The 21,589-nt window shown below is 40.5% G+C and overlaps 1 protein-coding gene across 1 annotated transcript in view; it reads right to left on the bottom strand.

Annotated features, from left to right (window-relative positions):
• Window positions 1–953: 953 nt before the first annotated feature.
• Window positions 954–21,589, bottom strand: part of LOC307023620 (uncharacterized protein) — a 61,092-nt gene continuing 40,456 nt past the window's right edge. Inside the window, exons 33-64 of the mRNA XM_079656987.1 lie at window positions 20,057–20,101; window positions 19,249–19,293; window positions 18,683–18,790; window positions 18,469–18,522; window positions 18,335–18,388; window positions 17,677–17,730; window positions 17,353–17,460; window positions 16,314–16,367; window positions 16,067–16,174; window positions 15,332–15,385; window positions 15,091–15,144; window positions 14,450–14,503; window positions 14,295–14,348; window positions 13,606–13,713; window positions 13,395–13,448; window positions 13,241–13,294; window positions 13,011–13,064; window positions 11,634–11,687; window positions 11,261–11,314; window positions 11,113–11,166; window positions 10,855–10,908; window positions 10,029–10,082; window positions 9,768–9,821; window positions 9,585–9,638; window positions 8,947–8,964; window positions 8,608–8,661; window positions 7,962–8,024; window positions 7,656–7,821; window positions 5,159–5,268; window positions 4,152–4,232; window positions 3,224–3,406; window positions 954–3,053 (exon numbers count right to left, since the gene is read on the bottom strand). Of these exons, the coding sequence (XP_079513113.1) occupies window positions 2,904–3,053; window positions 3,224–3,406; window positions 4,152–4,232; window positions 5,159–5,268; window positions 7,656–7,821; window positions 7,962–8,024; window positions 8,608–8,661; window positions 8,947–8,964; window positions 9,585–9,638; window positions 9,768–9,821; window positions 10,029–10,082; window positions 10,855–10,908; window positions 11,113–11,166; window positions 11,261–11,314; window positions 11,634–11,687; window positions 13,011–13,064; window positions 13,241–13,294; window positions 13,395–13,448; window positions 13,606–13,713; window positions 14,295–14,348; window positions 14,450–14,503; window positions 15,091–15,144; window positions 15,332–15,385; window positions 16,067–16,174; window positions 16,314–16,367; window positions 17,353–17,460; window positions 17,677–17,730; window positions 18,335–18,388; window positions 18,469–18,522; window positions 18,683–18,790; window positions 19,249–19,293; window positions 20,057–20,101 (2,319 nt within the window). The 3' untranslated portion in view covers window positions 954–2,903. The remainder of the gene's footprint in view (window positions 3,054–3,223; window positions 3,407–4,151; window positions 4,233–5,158; window positions 5,269–7,655; window positions 7,822–7,961; window positions 8,025–8,607; window positions 8,662–8,946; window positions 8,965–9,584; window positions 9,639–9,767; window positions 9,822–10,028; window positions 10,083–10,854; window positions 10,909–11,112; window positions 11,167–11,260; window positions 11,315–11,633; window positions 11,688–13,010; window positions 13,065–13,240; window positions 13,295–13,394; window positions 13,449–13,605; window positions 13,714–14,294; window positions 14,349–14,449; window positions 14,504–15,090; window positions 15,145–15,331; window positions 15,386–16,066; window positions 16,175–16,313; window positions 16,368–17,352; window positions 17,461–17,676; window positions 17,731–18,334; window positions 18,389–18,468; window positions 18,523–18,682; window positions 18,791–19,248; window positions 19,294–20,056; window positions 20,102–21,589) is intronic.

Consider the following 21,589-nt stretch of genomic DNA (forward strand, 5'->3'; position numbering starts at 1 on the left):
GCTTTGAAAGTTAACCCTTAACAAGCCAAACAGTGTTCATCGCTGATATATTAAACGCAACCTTTTCATATTATTTCAGGTCATTTGTATTTCATTTATTAAACCCCAAAAATATATTTTTACAGTTTTGCTCCATTGATGCAGTAAGCCCGATGTTGGGACTTACTGACATTAAAACAAATCTGCACGAAGTTTACTGGTCCACATCCTGTATGTCAAATTATACCAGTTCTACAAGGTGACACGTTTTTTCATTAAATAAATGTACACAACTTAATTGCCTGATGGATGCCTTAGGATCATTATTTGTTTACTTCTTTCTATTAATTATTCCCTTATTACATATTCACACTTCATCCAAATGAGGTTTGATAGGCCTGTTAAATGGCTCATTATACCATAAAAGCAGTCAGCAATGAAGGATTGACTTTGACAAATCATAAAAACATGTCAGACTCGTGCACGCATGACCTCTTGTGGGTCAAATTAGTCTAAAATGTTATCAAATTAAAAACAACCCAGGGAAGTAATCACCGTTTAGTTATTCCAATAACATGCTCTGCGGGGAACTGTTGGAATGCCTAGTCCTTTCCCTATGTAATGAAATTCGATAGCTTTCATACGTTAATACTGAGTAGTACAAGTCAATAGGACATTGTTTATGATGACAGTGGCATGAAGAAATAAAGGAGAATCTTACAAATATATTAAAAAAAAAAGAAGGTTAAACAAATAATTACGATTTATCCAGAATATATATATTTTCCAGAACCACTAAAAAGATTGACAAATCCTAATGTAATTGTATCAATAATGAAACCTGCAAAAATAATCCGCATTAAAAAGTACAACAACTCCATTTAGATGTTAACCATCATTTGGAAATAATTTCATTTGTCGAATAATTTGATTTATGACCAAATGATTTTGATAAAATACACTTGAGTCAACAATAGGTTATGTTTTTTTTAATTCAGCTGACACAATTCTTTGAATGAGCTGATGAGGGGATCGCAAGAAAAATGTCCAGCATGTCATTTTGAATATCTAAAAATGATAATTTGTACAAAACAAGGTTACAATGATCAGTCTCAGCCAGCTAAGGCAATCATATGAAATGATAAGACAAATCAAAATATAAAAAGAATACACCAGGCCAGAATTGCATACAAAGCGTACATTTCTTACTTTCTTGCTATAAGCTCTGGCACTTATCAGCCTTGTGAAGAATTTGCTTTCCCTCTAAATATCTACAGCTGATAATTTGGTATAAGCATGTTTTGTTTCGTTTCTGCAGAGCTGCTGTTTTGGTTGAGACGTTAGACCACAAACTCCCTGAGATCTCACGCAAATGAATCCTGTTCAGCCTGCAAACCGTGCACACCCCTCATCACTCACTGCTGACACTCTGTAGGACACAAACACGGAATCCTGATGCTGCAGAGAAGATACAAAGCTTGCTTCTTTTCTCTGGATCCAAGCACTTTCCAGATGGATTGAGGCACAAATGCAGGTCAACAGCAATTACTCAATGCTAAGTGGTGGTGATAGGCACAAAGTAGCTCTGCAGGACACGGCTACTGCACTTGGCAAACGCATGCACGATCTTTACAGTACATTGAAATACATTACAGTATTGTTTGGAGTGGAAATAAGTGGATGTGTCAGGACTGGCTGCTAAACTTTGGTCTTTAGTTTACATGAGAATACCAGAGATAAGCAATCTCCAAAGTACTCTTGAATTTAACATTTCTCTTGTTAAAACCACAATAATCTAAACCCGTTGTAGAGTGTGACAGTCTACAAAATATGACAGCTACATTTGTATTTCATAGACCTTAAACTGGGGGACATGGTTGCTTGAAGATCAATCTGAATGTACATTCTGTTTCACACAATATTTCATAGTGAAATATTGTGTATGAATTTCAGAGTGAAATATTGTGTCACTAATCTCTCATCTTTGTTATTGGTTAATATGGTAAAAATGCTGATTAGCCACATTTTTTGCCTTTTTTCTTGAAGACAAATTGTGCAGGAGTTCACACACAGTTCAAGAATAGCATGATGTTTTCTTGTTAATGGCAACTCAATATTGGTTTTGGTCTTTTCACAGATTTTTCCTTTAACTTTTTTTTTAGTCTTCTTTTAATGCCAAACTACAAACCTAAAGAAACTCACTATAGCAACAGCAGCTTTAGTTCCCATGTGTGTACTGTATCATTAATGTATCATACCTGAGACGTAAAAAGTAAAACCATACAATAACATGAAACTGTTAAAACTATCTTGTGCATTTTACAAAATGAGGAAGGTTGGTGCATCCTAAGCAAGTCTGCATACAATCATGTGATTGTTTTAGGGATTAAAGAAATAATCTTTCAAATAAAAAGTTATTCGCACCTTGAGAAAAGTCCCCCATCTGAGGTCACTCAAAGTACCAACGTAGGGTTTTACTGGCCTGGTCACTGGCCAATGGGACCACAGTACTGTAGCTGTGTTCCCATGCAGAACACATTGTTACGGCTTTTATATACACAATGGGCCGGCTATGACAGAGGCCCAAAAATACATAACAAAAATCAAACAGAGAAAAATAAACAATTGTATATAAAGGATAAGAAAAGACATACATTTTTAAATTATTCAATACAAGATAAACGTCTCTGTAAACAAACTTGACTTCTCCGTGGAAAGAAAGCCTGAGGACGCTTGTGTCCTCTCAAATTCATGAATACGGAGTCACTCAAATTGAGAGTTCGAATCCCCAAAAACAAGAGGAAAGGGAGGGACATCTTCAGGAAAGGGAAGCGATGTTCCGGTTGTCCTCTAGGTGTCCATTAGTGAAGGGGTTATAGTCCTAGCCCTTGGTGTTCTAGGACTGCATTGATTTGTCAGCACCTTTAGCTGAAACACACAGGTCCCACAGTGAAGCTGAACTGATGTGTCGAGTTGCCGCCTCCCATCAGTGCTACGTCTCTCAGAGGAAGCAGCTGGAGGTCCTCAAACTCAAACACAGACTCCCGAGTGACAGAAACGCTCTCCTCTCCAGGCTGAGACACAGGGGACAGAAGACATCATTATTGGAATTACATTTCCTGTGAGCCCTCACATTTTTATGTGTCAAGACTTTTGGTATTTCCTTTGATTTCAACAAACCATTATTTTGTATTTCATAGCTTTCTCTTAGATTTAAATAATTGTAAAAAATCCCGTAACATACCACGCAGTCTTTAACTGCTCCGACAAAACTCTGCTTCCTGCTGTCAGTGAGGAACTTGATGTCTCGGTCCACGGGGCCCAGTCTATGTCCTGGGTGGCAGGAGAAGGTCAGATTCTGGAGCGCAGTGCTGCTGTGCAACCTCAGGAAACGCATCTGCACCACATTAGCTCCTGGATAGTCAAACTAGTGAGAAAAAACAACAATGTCATGGATTATCAATACAGGCTGGTACGGAAGAACAGTAACAATGATTTAAAAGGTAAAAACCATCATTAAGAGAATGGAAATGACCAAACGTCATTAGTCAAATAATCCATTGTGTGACAGAAAAGAACAATAACTGAAAAAGCTTCAAACCTCCTCCAGATAGAAACCTTGTAATTGCAAAGTGTTACAGTAAATGGCCCTCTCTGTGCACTGGTAAGCAAACAGCACCGTTGTGCTTCCATGTGTATTTGCAAGTATTTAAATAAGATAGCCACACAAGAGTCACAGTCAAATCACAAGTGTCACATACTGTATATAAGAAACAAAAGCAAATGTATTGCCTGCTATCAGACTGTGAAATTAAATCCCAAAACTCAGTCTCTCTCTCTAGCCTGAAGTGTTTTTTATCAGAATCAGAATAACTTTATCCGTCCCAAAGAGGGAATATTGCTATTGTTCTGCCTATTGCATGATAAGCACAAAGGCAACATTTTTGTTTCTTACACAGATATTTGGCAGAAGAAATAGTTTAAATTGACCTCAGCTAGTGATGAGCATCAGATTGTGCTATCCGCAGACACAATCCATTCCATGTGATTTTGCCCATTAATCTGTTAATCCTGTGAGCGTTTTTTAGATGTTGAGTATTTCTATTGACCTTAAGGTTCAAAAGCACCAATAAACAAATACATATTAAGTTTTGGTGGTAGCTTTCTCTCACCTGAAAGCCCCGCTCCAGCCTGCTGAGCCACTGAAAGGATCCTTCTTCAGAAAATTCTTCCATCCAGGCTTTCATGGGCAACTGCAGGCGGAGAAAAGAAGGCAAACGTACCGATCTGAATTCAGGTCCTGCTTCCATTTAAGAGACTCGTGAAGGTCAACAATGTTCAGACAGCTCCGGATTAGCATGCAGCTCAAGCATGAAGCAGAGGTAAATTGGCTAGCTTTGTGGGCGATGCATTCACTTCATGCCTATTTGAGACCAATCCATATTATTATTTGGTTGAGTGAGTCACATTTTTATGTAGTATTGACTGTGTTAGAGGTGAGAGAGGTGATTTGTGTAGACTGCGGTAAAGAAAGGGACGATAATAACCAGAATAATAACGTCTGTGAACCTCCTGAAGGAACAAGAGTTGAGGCAAACATGAAAGAGTGGATCCCATTTAAAATAGAAAGGAAGGGTTAAAAAAGAGAATGCTTTTTACAGTCTGTTCACTTTCGTGTAAAAAAGACGCAATGCATTGTTTCGTTATATGCTAGAATCATTAAGTTACCTGAGGTGTAACACTTTATTTTCTGTTTTCTTATAACAAACTTCGATGTTTTTAATCCTATAAAATGTATGTATTGGAACGGTTGGAGGGGAATGAATCACAATTATGTAAATCATGTAGCAAATCCTTAAAAACTGAGTGTGTGTGTTTGTGGCAGACCATGAATGTTGGGAATGAAGTAATTGAATCAAATAATATTAAAAACGTGCTTATACGGTATAAATCATGTCCAAACTACCAACAAATGTTTTAAATTGAAAACATTTGGATTTTACTTTCAGGTGACACATGTGTAGTCCTCTCTGTAGAAGTCACTAAGAAAGTGGGGTCTGACTGACATTTCGTCAAATTGAAATTCAGGAGGTACAACAGGGCTAAGTGGAGTTAGCGGTCACGCCATTGATCCAGAGGTGCAATTTCCTGCAGCCCGTCTCAGCTGATGTGTTTCTACCTGAGAGTCTCGGGGGTGGAGGCAGGTCTGTTTGGATGTGGAGGAGAAGCTGCAGTAGGCCAGCAGAGCGTCCGCCGGGCTGCCCTGGTTCGGATCAATGTAATACATTCCTGCAGAGAAAGGTTAGCGGAGCTCAATGAGATCTGCAGGGAGGAAACGGATGCTGACAGAAAGGCCTGAGCGCACTGGGAGCAGAATAACTCCAATGTCCTTATGTATAAAGAAATTGCATTTTCTATACAATTTTGCTAAAAGAGAAACTTATTTACAAAAATGTATTAAAAAAAAAGTCTGCATATTTAACAGGATTAGGACAGATAAGATATAAACAAAATTAAAAATTGAAATTGAAATAATGATATTTACATGTGAAATAAGAGAAGCCAAGGCAGGGGTGTAATTTGACTAGCAACTGCAGATTACACTAGAGATACTTTAGATCAGGGGTCGGCAACCCCTGGCACGCGGCACCGTAACCAGTGGCACACTAGGAATAAGTGGAATAAGTGTGCAAAAATATTTAAATTGTATTTTCGGATCCTGAACGAGACCGCCGCCAGAGCGCGTCTCCCCGTTACCTGCAGAAGGAAGCCATGCACGCAACGCAGCCCCGCTCTCTTTATCTCCAGGTGACATTCTGCCGCTTTTCTCCGTGGTGCAGTGCTGATCGTTTCACCACGGAGGAAAGCACTTCACTAATTGCAGTACCCATAAGGAGCTGTACAAATTCCGCAGTTTTTGCGTGGCTGTGTATTTAGTTGAAAGCCCAGTGGCCATCTGCTCATCTCTCATCTAAATAATATGCTACAAAGGGGCGGACTGGCCATCTGTGTGTTGAACTTTCCTGTCCGCTCCCAGACCATAGTCAAGGAGGGCAGAAGCAACAAGCTTCAGGTTCAATAACCCACTTTAGAAAGAGGCGAGCTCTTCTTGGGAGACCGTTGCATTTATTTAGCTGTTCTTCTGTTTCACAAAATACATCACAGACCTCTGTCTCTCTGCTTCCTCGTTTCACTTCCAGAAACATACACACGTTCTATCCATAGGTTCTCTCACTGTCGCTCTACCATCCACAAACACACATGCACAAGCCACACCCCTCTCTCTCTCTCTCTCTCTCTTAAAGGGACAGCGATCTCATCTCACTCTGCATCAGAGTCCTGCACTGCACGGGTCTGATTTTCAAGACCCGCTCCCGCCCCGCACCCGCGACGTGCAATACCGAACCCGCCCCGCTACCCGCACATATTACCAATTAGTTCCGCAACCCGACCCGACCCGTCGGCACAGGATCCGCAACCCGACCCGAAGCCGCATATATATATATATATGAGCAGTGAAAACGTGCAATTATTAACACACGCAGTTGCATATTTCTCTCAAAAAGCCTGGGATGTTGGTTATTCTCTCCATCTAGGATGACACCAAAAGCCTCCCAGACGTTGGATTTCGCTCTTGAGGAAGTGTTGGAAAATGCTGTATTCTCCGCTATAGAGAGCTTCACCTCAGCCATTCAGAATGTGGCGCGCTCAGCAGCAGATTGATGCGCTGCAGAGCTTATGATTATGCACGGTCCCGCGGGGGAGAGGTCTGAGGATTTAAACATTAAACTAAATTATTATTATTTAAATATATTTATTATGCAACACCCGCGACCCGACCCGCATCATCTTTGTTTTACCCAGAACCGAACCCGGAAAAAAGTGTTTGAAAAAATACCACCCGCGAATCACCTTTTTTGCGGGTCACCCGTCGGGTACGACCCGATGCAGGACTCTGCTCTGCATGACCCTAATATCATAGCATGTGTGCTCTGGAGAATCACAGAACGGACGATCGTCCTTATTATTATTATGCCGTTTAAACCAATTATTTCAATGTGTTTGTTAAATTCGGCATTTTGTGACTTGCGCTGACAGGTCCACACACTGCTTCCCCGCAGCGAGGCTCCCCCGCCCTCCTGCTGGTAGTTGACGAGCGTCAAGCTCCTCAACCCCCCCCCCCCCCGTTGATAATTCTCGATCGTTGGCACGCTGATAACAATTATTTTTTTAAATGGCACTTCATATCAAAAAGGTTGCCGACCCCTGCTTTAGATCCTTCACTTCTGATATGTATTGAACATCTGAAGAATAAGGTATGAATTATTCATAACATATGGATAGAAATACGATTCAAAATGTGTTGCATTAAAGCTTATATTCTTTAGTGTGTTTTGAGGACACCAGTATTAACATGTTCATTTAACCATTTTAAACAAAAATAAACGTAATTTCCCTGTACTCCCATTTTTGTGTATATATTTAATTTTTTTAAACATTTTATTTACATTTTTACAATAACTACATATAATATTTATATTTGTGTTCCTGTTTTACAACATTATTCTTCTTACTCACCATTTGTACACCAAAGCAAAATCCTTGTATGTGTAAACCTACTCTGATTCTGTGTCTGATTCTGTAATAACTGTTGTCTCAGTGTTTGTGGGACTGACCGCTGCTGTAGTCGGGGTGACAGAGCCACAGCTCCAGGCAGGTGGAGGCTGGGCGCTCCTTGCTGCCGTCGGGGGGGTCCAGCAGCAGCCGGAGCTCCAGCTGCAGAGAGTCCAGCAGAGTCTGGAGCAGAGAGTAGTTGGGCTTATCGGACACGTACATCAGATCCTGGACAAGGGAAGAGCACAGCAGAAACAAACATTCAATTACACTGCAAACCGCTGCTGTCTTAAGATGCTCTCATGAGAATTATGTTTATATTGTAACCGTTAATACTAGAAAATGGACAATAGACATGAATCACTTGCCCTGAGTTGAGTCAGCGTCATGTTCAGTGACTGTCCGGGAGGTCCAGGGATCCCAGGTGGACCCTTTCACAAAGGAAATATGCACATATAAGTATATACTACAAAAATAGTATATATAGAGAAAACATGAATGAAAAGTGTTTTCTGATACAATATACACTGACATAGATCCATAGAGTAATGGTATCAAGAGGTAAAGGCTGTTTGTTTTCTGAGCTGTTTTGGAAATGTGGTGTTCAATTAGAAAGAGCGTATGAAAAGCACAGGTTAAAATACTTTTGTTGGCAACAGAACTGCGTTAGCAACATTAGCTGACATGCTAAACTTATGTTTTGCTCTTGCTTAATGTTTAGCTGTGTTAGCAAAGTTGTAGACTGGTTGTTTTTGACTGTGAGTAAGTAATAATATTTAAAAATGGATGTGCAACGTCATGGCTGATTATATCTATGACAGCGGTGCACAAGTTCATTTCACTCTGTACTGTAGTGCTGTAATAACGGACCATAAACGACTTTATGCTTATGTTAGCTAAAATCAAGTTTAAACCGAGCAAACTGTGACGGCTAAGAACTATTTACACGACTCTAATCTCATATGTTATTGATCAGATGTATAGACATTGTATACATTTGAGATGTAAACTTACCGGGAGCCCCCTCCTGCCGGACAGACCGGGGAAACCTGGGTAGCCTTTCAAACCCTGCAGGGAGAAGAACATGTCAAAACACAACCCTTCACTGTTCTACAGGGCAATACCACACCACTAACACATTCAAATGGAAATACAGACTCCTATAATGGTAAATGCCTTTATATGCTGACTATGACCGCAAAGTGTGACAGTTTTATGATTATATGTGCCTTCAAAGTAAACCAGTATGACGTGAAATCCTCTACGAATTTCAGCGCTTCAGATAAATGTGTATTAGAGCTGATGGGTAATAGATCTGACATGAAGTGAGTGCTTGAGTTGATCATATCATACCTTCAATCCAAACATGCCCTGCACCAGAGGAGAGAACAGCAGAATAAGAACTCATTAGTATCATTTTTCCAAAGGGAAGTGCATTTATGGACAAATTGCTCTCCAGTGCTTTTATTTTCTGCATTATGAACCCATCAGCCACGGCTTCACAGATTTGATAATCTAACTCAATGGGTTTATTCCCCTCTATGACACATGGAGCTGAACACAATCACACTGTGCTGGGGAAGTGAATGAATCCAAAGACTGGCAGCCTGCTGAAGAAAAGAGTATTTGCCCCAGTTCTTATAAAACAACTTCCATCACTCGTTCCACTTTTGAGCCTACTCCATTTTCAGGCAATCTGGTAAAAGTGACAAAATGACAGATGAACTGCTCGAATTGAAATTGGGATATCCAAAGAGAAATAGGTACAAAACGCCTAGCCTGAATCAACTTTGCTCATCTTCAGTTATTTCCCCCAAAAAAAGGCAACAATACAAACTGAAAAAATAGTTATAAGGATAATTGAAGAGGGATATAAAAACCAGAAACAAAAGGAAAGCAAAAAACATACAATAGGTTCAATATTAATTTAAAATGTGGGAACTGTATTCAAATATTTAAGATGTCACGCTAAATACTTATATATAACTTACAGGCAGTCCTGGCATCCCTGTCGTACCCCTCGGTCCTGGTGGGCCAATATTTCCCTGAAGGAGAGAGGGGGACGAGCGCATTTTCAAAGCTGGACATCACAAACACATATTCAAACAAGTGAAGCTTGAAAAGACAAGAGACAACATAATGAGATACACATCTATGATCTTAATTTGTTGTACCTGATCTCCCTTCACAGCAGGTGGACCAGGCACTCCGACAAAACCACGAATACCCTGAGAAAAAGAAAATAAAGGATAATAGAAACGCAGTTGAAAAAATACTCAATACTTCTCCTGTACTGTTTTGTTTAACACACATGTTATGGCTATTGCGAGCTGCTTTACCACCACAACTCCATACATGTACCGCCAATCATTATAATATAGTTGTTTTGCAGACATGATGTTGGTATCTCCGTATGAACACATTAAACATCTTACCTTCCTGCCATCAGCTCCAGGTGGTCCAGAAAGTCCCACGTCTCCTTTCTCTCCCTGAGGACACAAACAACACAGTCAAGCCTCTACATTTACTGCTGATCAGCAAATTAAAATCAAAGCACACTGTGCTAAAAAACAACGGTTCTGAGAGAGCCTGAACTGAGCCCAGCGGGCCGAACCATCTGATGAGTCTGAGAACAACGTATTAACCATAATGTAATTAATGCCATCCGTCCATTATAGAGCAAACTGCAATTTGAATATTGCTATGACGAGCCAGATGTACAATCCAGCTGTTGTTACCCTCTCCTGTGGGGGAAGTGAATGGAGAGTATACACCATTGCCTTTCAATTGTTAAGCACTGGATTTATTGGGCATGAAAGTGCCTTTTTTTCGAAGGCGATGGGTTGTTCTATGTGGAGAGGAACCGATATGTCTTACATAGAATGTGTTTTTCTTTACGCATACGTTTTTTTTATAACAGTATTTGTTTGTATGTATGTATGTAAGGCTTATCCTGAATTTAAATCACCCAGTGCTTATTGGAAACTTCAATAAAAACACAAATAGATGAATAATAAAGATAGAAATTTTACTTCAAACAAAATGTAAAAAAACGAGTGAAAGTGATTCTTTATTTTAAATTGTATTTTTGAAAATGTATGTTTATAGTAGCTAACGAGAAACCTTCAGAGGCAATTATTTTTTTACTTTAATCATTATAAAAATACATAACCTTCCTAAAATATGCTAAATCAGATCAAATCCAGTGAAGCTTGCTCTTGAAAGTGAAGATTTCCCTGAATCTTCGTCAGGTTTCTTTACCTCTTTCCCCTCGTCACCTTGCTCTCCCGGATCTCCACGTAAACCCAGGATTCCCTTGTTGACAAAAATAAAAAACACATATCAAATTGATATCAATTCACTGAACGACAGAGAGCTGTTTCATTTCAAAATCATTTCTTTTAAAAAACCCTTTCTCTCCAAAGCAGGACAGATTGTTAAAAAGACAGTTTCAAAGCTAATTTGATAGATAGTCTTCTATGAAAGACAGATGTTAAGTAAGTGAATAGATTGACTTACGATGAACCCCGGCCACCCAGAGAGGCCCAACAGCCCTGTGTCTCCCTTTTGGCCCTGAAAGACAAAAACATGGTGTACAGTTGGTTCATTCGTTGTAATTAAATCAGACGAGCACAAAACCTGAGTCCTGGTTGTTTTTTTATCTCACCTTGTGTCCTCTCTCTCCTCTTGTCCCTCTGACTCCGGCCTTGCCCCGTTTCCCCTGTGGACAACATCCCAATGTTTTTAAATGAGGCAACAGAAAGCAAGAGCAGACACTCACGGAACAACCTCATGTTTTATGTATGAATCTGTTCATGCAGTATTGGTCAGACTGGCTGCTTCTGCCTATTTCGTTTTTCATCCCGTGCACACACCACACTATCTCTATGAAGAGTCCTGTTTACGACACAACAAGTAAGTCCAGAATATATTGACCTTGTTGAATTCATCGCAACTGTGGATCAACTTAGCAATATTTTTAACATTGTTTAGAAAAGCATTTTTATCGCTAATTGTTTACAAGACAGAAACAAGCTTACCCTCCTTCCAAAAGGACCTGTCCTCCCTGGCGGTCCAGTCTTGCCATCGTTTCCCTGTAGTGGTCAAACACAACATAAATGGTGAAAAAGCTAATCAGTATCTTTTTCACAATTTCAAACTGGACTTTCAGCACTTGTATTGTTATCTTTATATTGCAAATTAAAGAAAGCTTCTTTTATAATGTGAATAAAAGAGCATAAAGACAAGTGTTTTCTTCTCTTCTTTGCTGTCATAAATGCCATTTTGGTTAAATGTGGGCTTCTTGTATAGAAATGGGACTGCTGGCGAAAAACGATATCCCCCCCAAAATAGTTCAAATGCATGTATCAGGAGGGGACAGGCTTTATAGAAAAAGTTTGACATTTTGTACAGATCGCGTTCATACCATAGGTTCACACCGGAATAAGTCCCTGGGGGAGGATATGCAAATGAAGCCGCTGACGTCACTTCTTCTTCTTCTGCTTTGGGTTTACTGGCAGGCCGCAAACAACTTCACGGCGTATACTGCCGCCCAAAATCCCCGGCCGTAAATGCCCGGAGTTAGGGAGTGGCTTCAGTAGAAGCTGATGGGACTCCCAGCAGCTTCTACTGAAGCCTTTCGAGTAAATCGCCAGAACGCCGACACCTCCTCATCTCCACCGCTTCCATGTTTTATTTTGTGTTGCCATAAGTTAGTCTCTCTGTGTTTCTGCGCTGGGCTAATGCTAATGCTAATAATGCAATGCGAGGATAATAAAATGGCGGCTTCACAAAACTTTTTGGGAGTTTTACGGGGCGTGGTTTGCAATCCGCCCAGCCAATCAAACATAGGAACCTTTTTCTCCCACGAAAGTACCTGCTCTCTAGCAGGGACGGAAAAGGGGGTGAAAAGGTTGTCGTGAACAAATTTAGTTCCTGGGGCTTTTTGGTGTGAACGCAAATATATCGTAGTTCTGGTGAACTATTGCGGGAAAAGTAAGGCTATGCTTATGTGCTTTCTTGCAGTGAGTCGGATGATTAAATGGATACCATTATGATAGGATAGATATGAAGGCAGGACACGTGGAAACTTCTGATCTTACACAACACCAGGGTAGCCGTTTCCTCTCACGTTCCAGTCCTAATGCTAAGCTAATGTGAGCCTGTTGGCTGCTGGCTCTGGCTTTATATTCAACAGACAAACAAGAGTGGATCATACAATGTAACCATCAGTAAGAAAGGAAATTAGTGTTATTCCCCCAAAAAATGAACTATTGTTTGGCTAAGTGGTCTAATGAAGCACAATAACATATTTTTACTATAATTCCAGCTAGATGTGTTGGAAAACAGACGGTATAAAACGTCAAATTACATATTAAAATGTATGAAAACTTTGTACAACAATATGAGGCTCTTACCTTCTCCCCTGCCATGCCGTGTTGGCCCTCAGCTCCTTGTCTTCCTTTCACTCCCTGCAAAAGAGGAATATTTAGTTTGGTTCTCCATCAGGAAGACAGAACAAACACACACTTGTTTTGAATAATTTATAACGGCCAAACAAATGCCATAATTATAAACCAGCTGCTGAAGGCAGAGTATGATTTCATCATCTAAAGTGTGTCTGTGTTGCAGACATCCGCACACTTACAGGAGACCCTGTGGGACCGGGGGCACCCTGGGGTCCAATTTCTCCAGAAGGCCCCTGAAAGATGGTAGGAAGAGGAACAAATAGCATGAATAGAGGGGGAAGAAATGCAATCATGAGCAATGAAAGTTCACATGAGACAAAGTTTAGTTTTCACCTCTAATCCGGGCAGACCAGGAGGTCCTTGGATTCCTGGCAGACCTTCCTCACCCTGCACAGGTAAACATTATTGAGCTTGTTTAATGGATGTTTACATATACTGAATATGTATGTTATTCATCAAAGTATTTGTTAATAAGGTGTAGCAGCATGCAGACATGCATTCTGTCTTTATGAGTAAAGAGATGAAACATGAAAGCCTCACTAACCTGTTCCCCTTGTTGTCCTGGGGCTCCTGGCTCTCCCTTCAGTCCCTGTGGCCCCACTTCCCCTTTCGCCCCGAGGTCTCCGTGAGGGCCAAATTTTCCTACTGGACCCTGCCATGCAGACATTAAAGATCATTGTTAGAATTACCACATTTTGGCCATTTTGTACAATGTGCAAATGTTTACTTCCTGGTTAGATGCTTAATGACTGGGTTTAACTAAGAAGCATTTCAGTTTGATGTAAAAGTATGCAGACATCAAATACTGCACCACTTCAAGCATCTGCCATCCATCCCAAAACAACAAGACAATATTTCTGGCTGGACCTAAGATGTGGACCAACTGACAGACCAAAATGTCCATCCCTGGAGACATGCTGCATGACTATACTGTAGATGGACCACACACTATGATAGCACTGTAATTTCTCTCTAAATCACTAAAGTTAATTCTCCCCTGACACTTAATTCCCCTAATTACTGATTTGGACTATAAAAGATCAAAGGATGTTTAAAAACTGTGGCCTCTATTAGCGGCTACGCTGTAACAGAGCTAGGGACAGGATTAAGAACAACCAATGCAGGGCAATCTGCACGACAAGAGAACATGACATACAGAATGACATTTATTTGGTCATTTGGAAAACTTTAGAGGCAGATGGAATATTTTTGGTGCTTCTCGAGGATACTCACAGGTGGCCCCTGCCCCCCTGCGTCTCCTCTGACACCACGAGCACCCCTCGGCCCCTGTGTGCGGACAGACAAACAGAGAGCAAATGGATGGCTTTCCTCTCACAGCTGCACTGTACATCATGTTGTGCAAAATCCTAAATGGTACCAGAGATTACCTGAGGCCCCCCTGACCCCGGAGGTCCTGTCATTCCCTCAGGCCCAGAATCCCCCTGGAGAGATGGAAGGACATCTTTGAGCTCCATCGCTTTGACATTTACTCTGCGTCAGGTGAGCTAAAACGTTTCCCTTATAGAACCAGAACTGGCCAAAATGTTTACATTGTTTAGAAATGCAAATTGTGTGTGTGGGAGAGAAACTCCCTCTGGAGATAACTTTGCGATATTAGCCTTTGCAGATCATAAACATGCATAAAAAACTATGTAAGAAAACTACTTTAAGATGCTAAATGGTACTAAAATCCAAAGATCCCTAATTGACTGGGGACAAATAGACTTCCTTTGCAAAGTATCACTGACTAAAGTGTTTAGATTCTGATAACAACAAGCAATGTTTAAGGATCCCTAATTTAAAAGAGACTTCTTTTATCTAAAACCAAAATGTGAAACTTCTATTGGATCACAGTCCACACCAAACAGCCAAAAGAATAGGTGTCTGTACAGATCGAACTGAACCATGGTTTGGTTTTGGCAGGCTCTGGTCGTCATTCAGTATTAAAATAGGGAAGTAACGAAATGAGAGCCAAGCGAAAAGAGAGCTAGAGGGGATGTGCTCAGAGAAGAAAGATGTTGGCTCTTACCTTCTGGCCCTGAGGTCCATCTGGCCCCGGGGGTCCCTGAGAGCCTAGTATTCCCTAAAATGAGCACAGACACACCACCACATGAATGTAAGTGTGTGCAGAGCAGGTGAAACCAAACTAACCTGTCAGGAGGATCAATAAATGTCAATCATAGCTGTGGCAGTTCAATAAAGGTTAATTGAAAGGCCACCCTGAGCGGCATCTCATCAACAGAGTCAATACTTCCTGGAAACAAGCTCACCTGTAACCCTGGCAGACCTGCAGGCCCCACTTCTCCCATCAGCCCCGGCTCGCCCTGTCAGGAGGACCACATCAGGGATAACCATTAATCTGATATGTTTTGAGTTATGTCCTAAACCAAGCTATTGATGATTGGTGAAAGACCTAACAGAGACACAGCCAAAGAGTGATACAGAATACAAGTGTGGAAATTCATCTTAGTAATATTCAGTTACTATTTTTTAAGACTATCTAGATTAGAACCATCCGAGTGAAACAAAGAGTCCTGAATTATTTCAGCAATCATCAAATCCACTCTAAAGCGCTGTTAGTTGTTGTTATGTTTTACCTGCTTGTAAAAATAATCGCCATTCAAAATCAATAATCCCCTTTTGGAAGCGACTTTAAAATGCTCCATATATCCTTTTTTGGTCCATGTGTTAGTCTGTATGCTGGTAAACTGTTTTTTTGGTGTACAAGCTGACTCTTTGGGGATTCATAAAGTTGTTTTGAATGGCCATTTGGATTTCAAATACTTGTGAGTGGAGCTGATCATATGTTTTACCTAAAAAGGAAAAGTAAATACAGAAAATAACTGGACTGAATGATTATCCTTAAATAAATACAACCATGAGTTCTTAAAGGAACACTGCATCAGATAATTCCATCCCAATACCACAAATACAAACATTTGGGATGTAAGCATTATGTAGTGTCATTACAATATTATTAAGCATTGTCCCAATACTGTGCTCACCATGAGTCCAATGTGGCCGATCTCCCCCTTTGGCCCCCTTTGGCCATTTTCTCCGAGGTCTCCCCAGGGGCCTTCTCGACCCGACAGTCCTATAGGACCCACTCCACCCTGCCGACAGTAACAGTCTGATCAGAAACTGCATACATCATTCTCAGTCAAACCAACACAACCCTCTTCCTTCTTAGAGACGTGCACAATAGAAAACAATGTTCACCAGTTTGAACAAACCAAAGTGAAGTGAATGTACCTTCTCCCCTTTTGGTCCAGGATCTCCAGGTTCCCCAGGATACCCGACATCACCCTGAGGAGGAGGAGGATAAAACATGGGTCTGGAGTTGAGTAACTTTCACTTTTCACTTAGAGTAAGGCAAGGAGATTTATACCAAAAGATTATTTTTGTTTTTGCTGATTATAGTTTTTGAAAAAGTTCTGACTAGATCTGACAATGAAGTGTTATTGTCGTCACACTACTTTCACAGCCTCAAAGTAAAAGACAGAAATAGCTCATAGCAATGTTAAAATGTGTAAAACCATCCGAGTTAAACAACGAGCCCTGAATTATTTCTGCAACCATCAAATCCACTCAAAAGCGCCAACCATCAGAGTGTTGTCATGTTTTACCTGCCTGTAAAATGAATCTCCATTCATAATCTTTGTTTTTCTTTTTGTCAGCAGTAATACTACTACTATGATTATTGAGCATTCAAATAAATACCTTTTCTTTGCAGCATCCATTTAAGTTCATGAACAAAGGGAAGTCAGAAAAATGACTTCCCGACTTGGCAAGAAGGACCTTCCAAGGAGCACTTGATCAAGCATTACCCTGTCGGTTTTTTATTTTACAACATTTTACATTGAGTGAGGACTCTCTAAAAAAACCTTACTACTTAAAAAAGCAATTACTAGTAGAACGGTTCTGGACTACACGCAGTAAATGTTTCAAAAAGCCCACCTTAGTGTTGTTTAATCAACATTTGAATCCTCTCATAGGAAATCTGAGTTAAGCACTGCCATCATCACAATCTAATTTCACGGTTTATGCAACAGAGATGCTGAACTTTTAATTCCATAAGTGTTTCACGAGGCAACCTAAATAGAAATTCTGTCTGACGTTGATCAGTAATGCTAACGAGGAAATGAAAAGCAACAACAAACACATCTGTTCACCATGGCATAGTTTGGACTGTGAGGCTGTAAAGTTAACAGCGTGATGTTATGAGCTCATCATTTACAGTATGAGACAGCAGTTGAACACGTGTGTGTAAACAGCAGATAAATGCACCTACCTCTTTACCCTCAGGTCCAGATGGGCCCTGTAAGCCTTTTAGGCCCTCAAGTCCTGTCTCTCCTGGAAGGCCCGGAGGACCAAGATTCCCACAAGACCCATGGTCCCCCTGTCAAACAAGGCAACATAAGTAGACTGGAAACAGATGAAGTGTCTGACTGCAGGCTTTAAAATGCTAGCTGGACGTCAGGGAGTTTAATTCCCTCAAACCCAAAGCGGCAGACTGTTCAACATTAAACAAAGTCAACTCTTACATTCTTGGTGTTTGAGGTATGAGCAACCAATGATGAAAAGACTCAGAAAGGATGCTGCGGTGATCACTGACCTGGTCTCCTTTCCGTCCAGTGGGGCCTTCATTTCCTGTTTGGCCAGGGAGACCCTGAGGAATCAGAAGTTCAAACATTCATCAACCAACGATTCAAATGTGCTCTGGTGACCTTGAATAATGTAGATGTAACGGCTGGTGGTGTTTGAACCGAGAGCAATGTGTTGAATACAATTGTGGATTCCTTTTGTAAACATTTCATTAATAATGAATGTTCTCAGTTTTAGTCTATTACAATACAATTATTTTATTCTCTGCTAAACGTTAAAAGCCATTTCTTCACACTTCAAAAGCTCTAAGGACACAGCATTCACTTGTAAGAGTAAGGCTGGATGCCATCAGTACATCTACAATCTTATTTATGCAGAATTTAAAGTGTTTTATACGCTGTGGTCTTTGTACCTTCTAATGTTGCCGTCCGAGTCAGCAGCAGATCATTAGATTTAACTTCAACCAAAAACATATGCAAACTAAATCAGCTTATTGTTTGTTCTAAACACTAAAACGTGTGCACTTACAGCACATGGGATACTCTTCAATGTGTTTCCATTTTAGAAACAGTTGGAAGTGCAAGAAAAAGTAAGGCATGAGAAGAAATCAATTACTTTGAAATTGAAAGCATTAACCCATCTCTACTTCACCATTGAACTAAACAAACCTGTAGTCCATTCTGTCCGGGGGGGCCAGCATCCCCGAGCAAGCCAGGTAGACCCTGCAGGTATCAGCATCAGTATTAGTAACTGAATAAAAAACATTCATCATAACTCATGACTCTTATGAACAGTAGTTTACCGTATTTCCTCTTTCCCCTGCTGCTCCTAATAAGCCATCAGCACCCTGTGGCCCCTGAGGACATTAAACACACAAGGGGGTTAAAAACCTTTTGATGTTGAGACTCATCAACCAGGTAGTCAGGCACTTTAATGAACATATTAGTGGACTCTCATATTTCCAGACAATCTGTACTGTTTAAATAAAAGCGGTATGATGCTAGGTACCCACTCACTGGGATTCCTGCTGGCCCCTGTGGCCCCAGAGGTCCTGGAGGCCCTTGGCTTCCTCTAGGTCCAGGTTTTCCAGCTGCCCCATCAACACCTTGGATACCTGGAGGACCCTAGAATATAGATTTGATATCACTTAGGTCAAAATCATGTAATGCAAGCTTAGGTTTCTCAGCGTTTCCTATGTGCGATTTATCAATAACATCATGTCAAATGTGACTCAATTCAATCAATAGAGCATTTCAAAAGGGCAATTGGCAGATGTTTTATGAGTCACATGTTAGCACACATGTGAACAAATAGACACAAACACAGCCAGGCTTACAAAACGGTACATTTGTTTTTAACAATCAGAATGACAGCTGACATTTGCTAGATATGTGAAGTTGAAATCATTAAATGTGAGTGATGCTGTACATTATCTGCATCACTGACTACGTTACGTTCACAAAATGTATTCAGTTATATGTATTCAATATTCATACCAACTGCCTTCTCTGCACTTTAAGTTAGCAATTACCAGATCAGAAAAGACAAGAAAAAATGGTGTCCTGTTTACGGTTTAACTTACAGGTGGGCCCGGTATCCCTTTGGATCCTTCATCTCCAGGCCGACCCTGTGAGAAACAACAACGAGCTCAAGTCACTGGATGATAAGAAAACAGAAATTGAAAATCCACAGTCTGATAGTTATGAGTTTCCCAGTGGATTCATTAGTTCTGTTAGACTGGATCTCAGCAGTGAATATACACTATTCTCAGTGGCGGCCGGCTTATAGGGGCGCCGCCCCCCCTCTTCCCACATTAAAAATAAAAAATATATATATTTATTTTTATTTTTAATAAACAAGGTAAATATTATTGTGCGTTAGCATTTTTTCGCTCAAGGCTCATTTAGACGCTTCTTGTGAGACTTGTGTTTTGTTTCGGTAAACATGGTTCATATCATCAGTTAGCTGAGTTTCTTAAACGAGTAGGACATGAATAGTTTATTACATTTTAAGAAGCCCTGAGACACAGTCTCGTGAAAAATAAAACGGGAGGAAAAAGCCCCTTAACAGGTTAAATGGGAATTAAATCATTTAAAGTCATTTTGAGCGTTCCCAAAGCCCCGGTGTTCTGCAGTTTGTGTGGGCCTACTGTACTGTTGCACAGTTTATGCTGTAGAAACTATGTCCCGGACAAGCTGTTTGGAAGTTTTGGAAGATTCATAGCTAACCACACTGAAGGTTATGGAGGTATTGATCAGTCTTCTCATATTTTTAAGCCTCAATTTGTCCTTCCCAAAAGCCCCAGGCATCGCAACAACATGTAAGAAAAGCACAATATGTAGTTCTCTCTTACTTAATGCACACACTTTTCCATTAAAGGTCTCTCTCACCTGAGGTCCCCGGGGCCCCTTTTCTCCAGAAGGACCTGGCAATCCCTGACGAAGAAAAACAGACCAAGCAAGTCAGAACATGCTTATTGTTAACACCTTAGTCTGAGCACAAAATACCATTTGTATAAGCTAAATAAAGGTATATCATTTGTACCCACCCACCTGTACCTGTTAAACATTTCAAAATTGCACAGAAGAAAATCTCTGTTGGTCTAACAAAATGATTCTAAATATTCAATACAAATAATTGCTCATTTCAAGCAATCCACAAACTGTGGCAAAAAATATAGAGGTGCTTCTTTTTCACTAAACAAGTTTGTTTTCTACTTGTGTAATACAAATATACCTAAAGATTATCGCGTTTGATGCCGTTTAGACACGTTTTCTAACCCTTTTGAGGTTACTTATGAACAGACATAGTTATGCCCACTTTCTGAAGTGTGGAGGCAAGAATGGAGGGAGTTGGCATCGTTGTCTTGTACTCATGTGTAACGTGAAACTTTATATAGGTGTGCATTAAATACCCTGATGCATTAGTTATTTCTATATTATTATTAGTGCTGAATATAAACATCCAACTAACTGACAAATATCCTTTCTGTGTTGGGGACGTATTTTCCTGGCCCATTACTTTGACTTAGTTTATCAGGTTATACTTTCCTGTCTGAGACCAGGCAGCTGTAGCCTTGGCTGCTGTGCTCTCAGTGTTTTGTCTCCCTGTTCCTGCCTGTTGGCGTCAGCTGATAGAGGTGTTATGGTTATATCTTGTTATCCACAATGTTGATTATTCTCTCAGAAACAGCTAAATACATGGGTCTGGGGTAGAGATCTTCAGAATTGGTTTGGCATCCATTGTGTCAACTCGTGGCTCAGCACATGTCTTGTGAATTCTCCGGCCAAAGCTCCAAATAAACCATCAGTGTTTGCCATCAAAGTTCCTGCTCTCCCCGTGTCTCTCTGAGTCTCATCTCCATTGATTCAGAAGTTTCCATCACATTCTGTATTTAAGTATTATTGTTGGTTGGTGATTGCTGAATATCTTGGACTTGGATCACAAAATTACCTTTGAAAAAAACGAACTGGATGATGATTGTTTTTTTACACTGAACAGATAATCATAGGTTAACAGATGTTTTTACTTTTGGACAACAAGGTTTCCCACAGACCATCTCTACTATTTAGAAAACGAATTATATTTGATCCACTCTGACAAGTGTGGACCTGATGCAAAAAGCCGAACCTGGCTCAGGTTTTCAATTTGTCCCTTTTGTTGGCAGGACTATGTTCACCATGATATGTGTTGCTCTCAGTGCATTCAGGGATGTGAGCAGAAAAGTATTCAGTTTGATACAGTGTGAGGAATTGAAGCCGGTCACTGATCAATCATCCCTCTCCGCACTGTATAACTTCGCTCCATGACAGATTGATGGATTTCCCCCCAACACAAGTATAGGCACAAAAAGAGGGGGGACTGTGGACAGGAAGAGAACTTCCATTAGTGAAAGTGACTTCATCCATTCAAGCAGATTTTCT

The sequence above is a fragment of the Notothenia rossii genome, assembly GCF_949606895.1.
Source record: "Notothenia rossii genome assembly, chromosome: 11".
Lineage (NCBI taxonomy): Eukaryota > Metazoa > Chordata > Actinopteri > Perciformes > Nototheniidae > Notothenia > Notothenia rossii.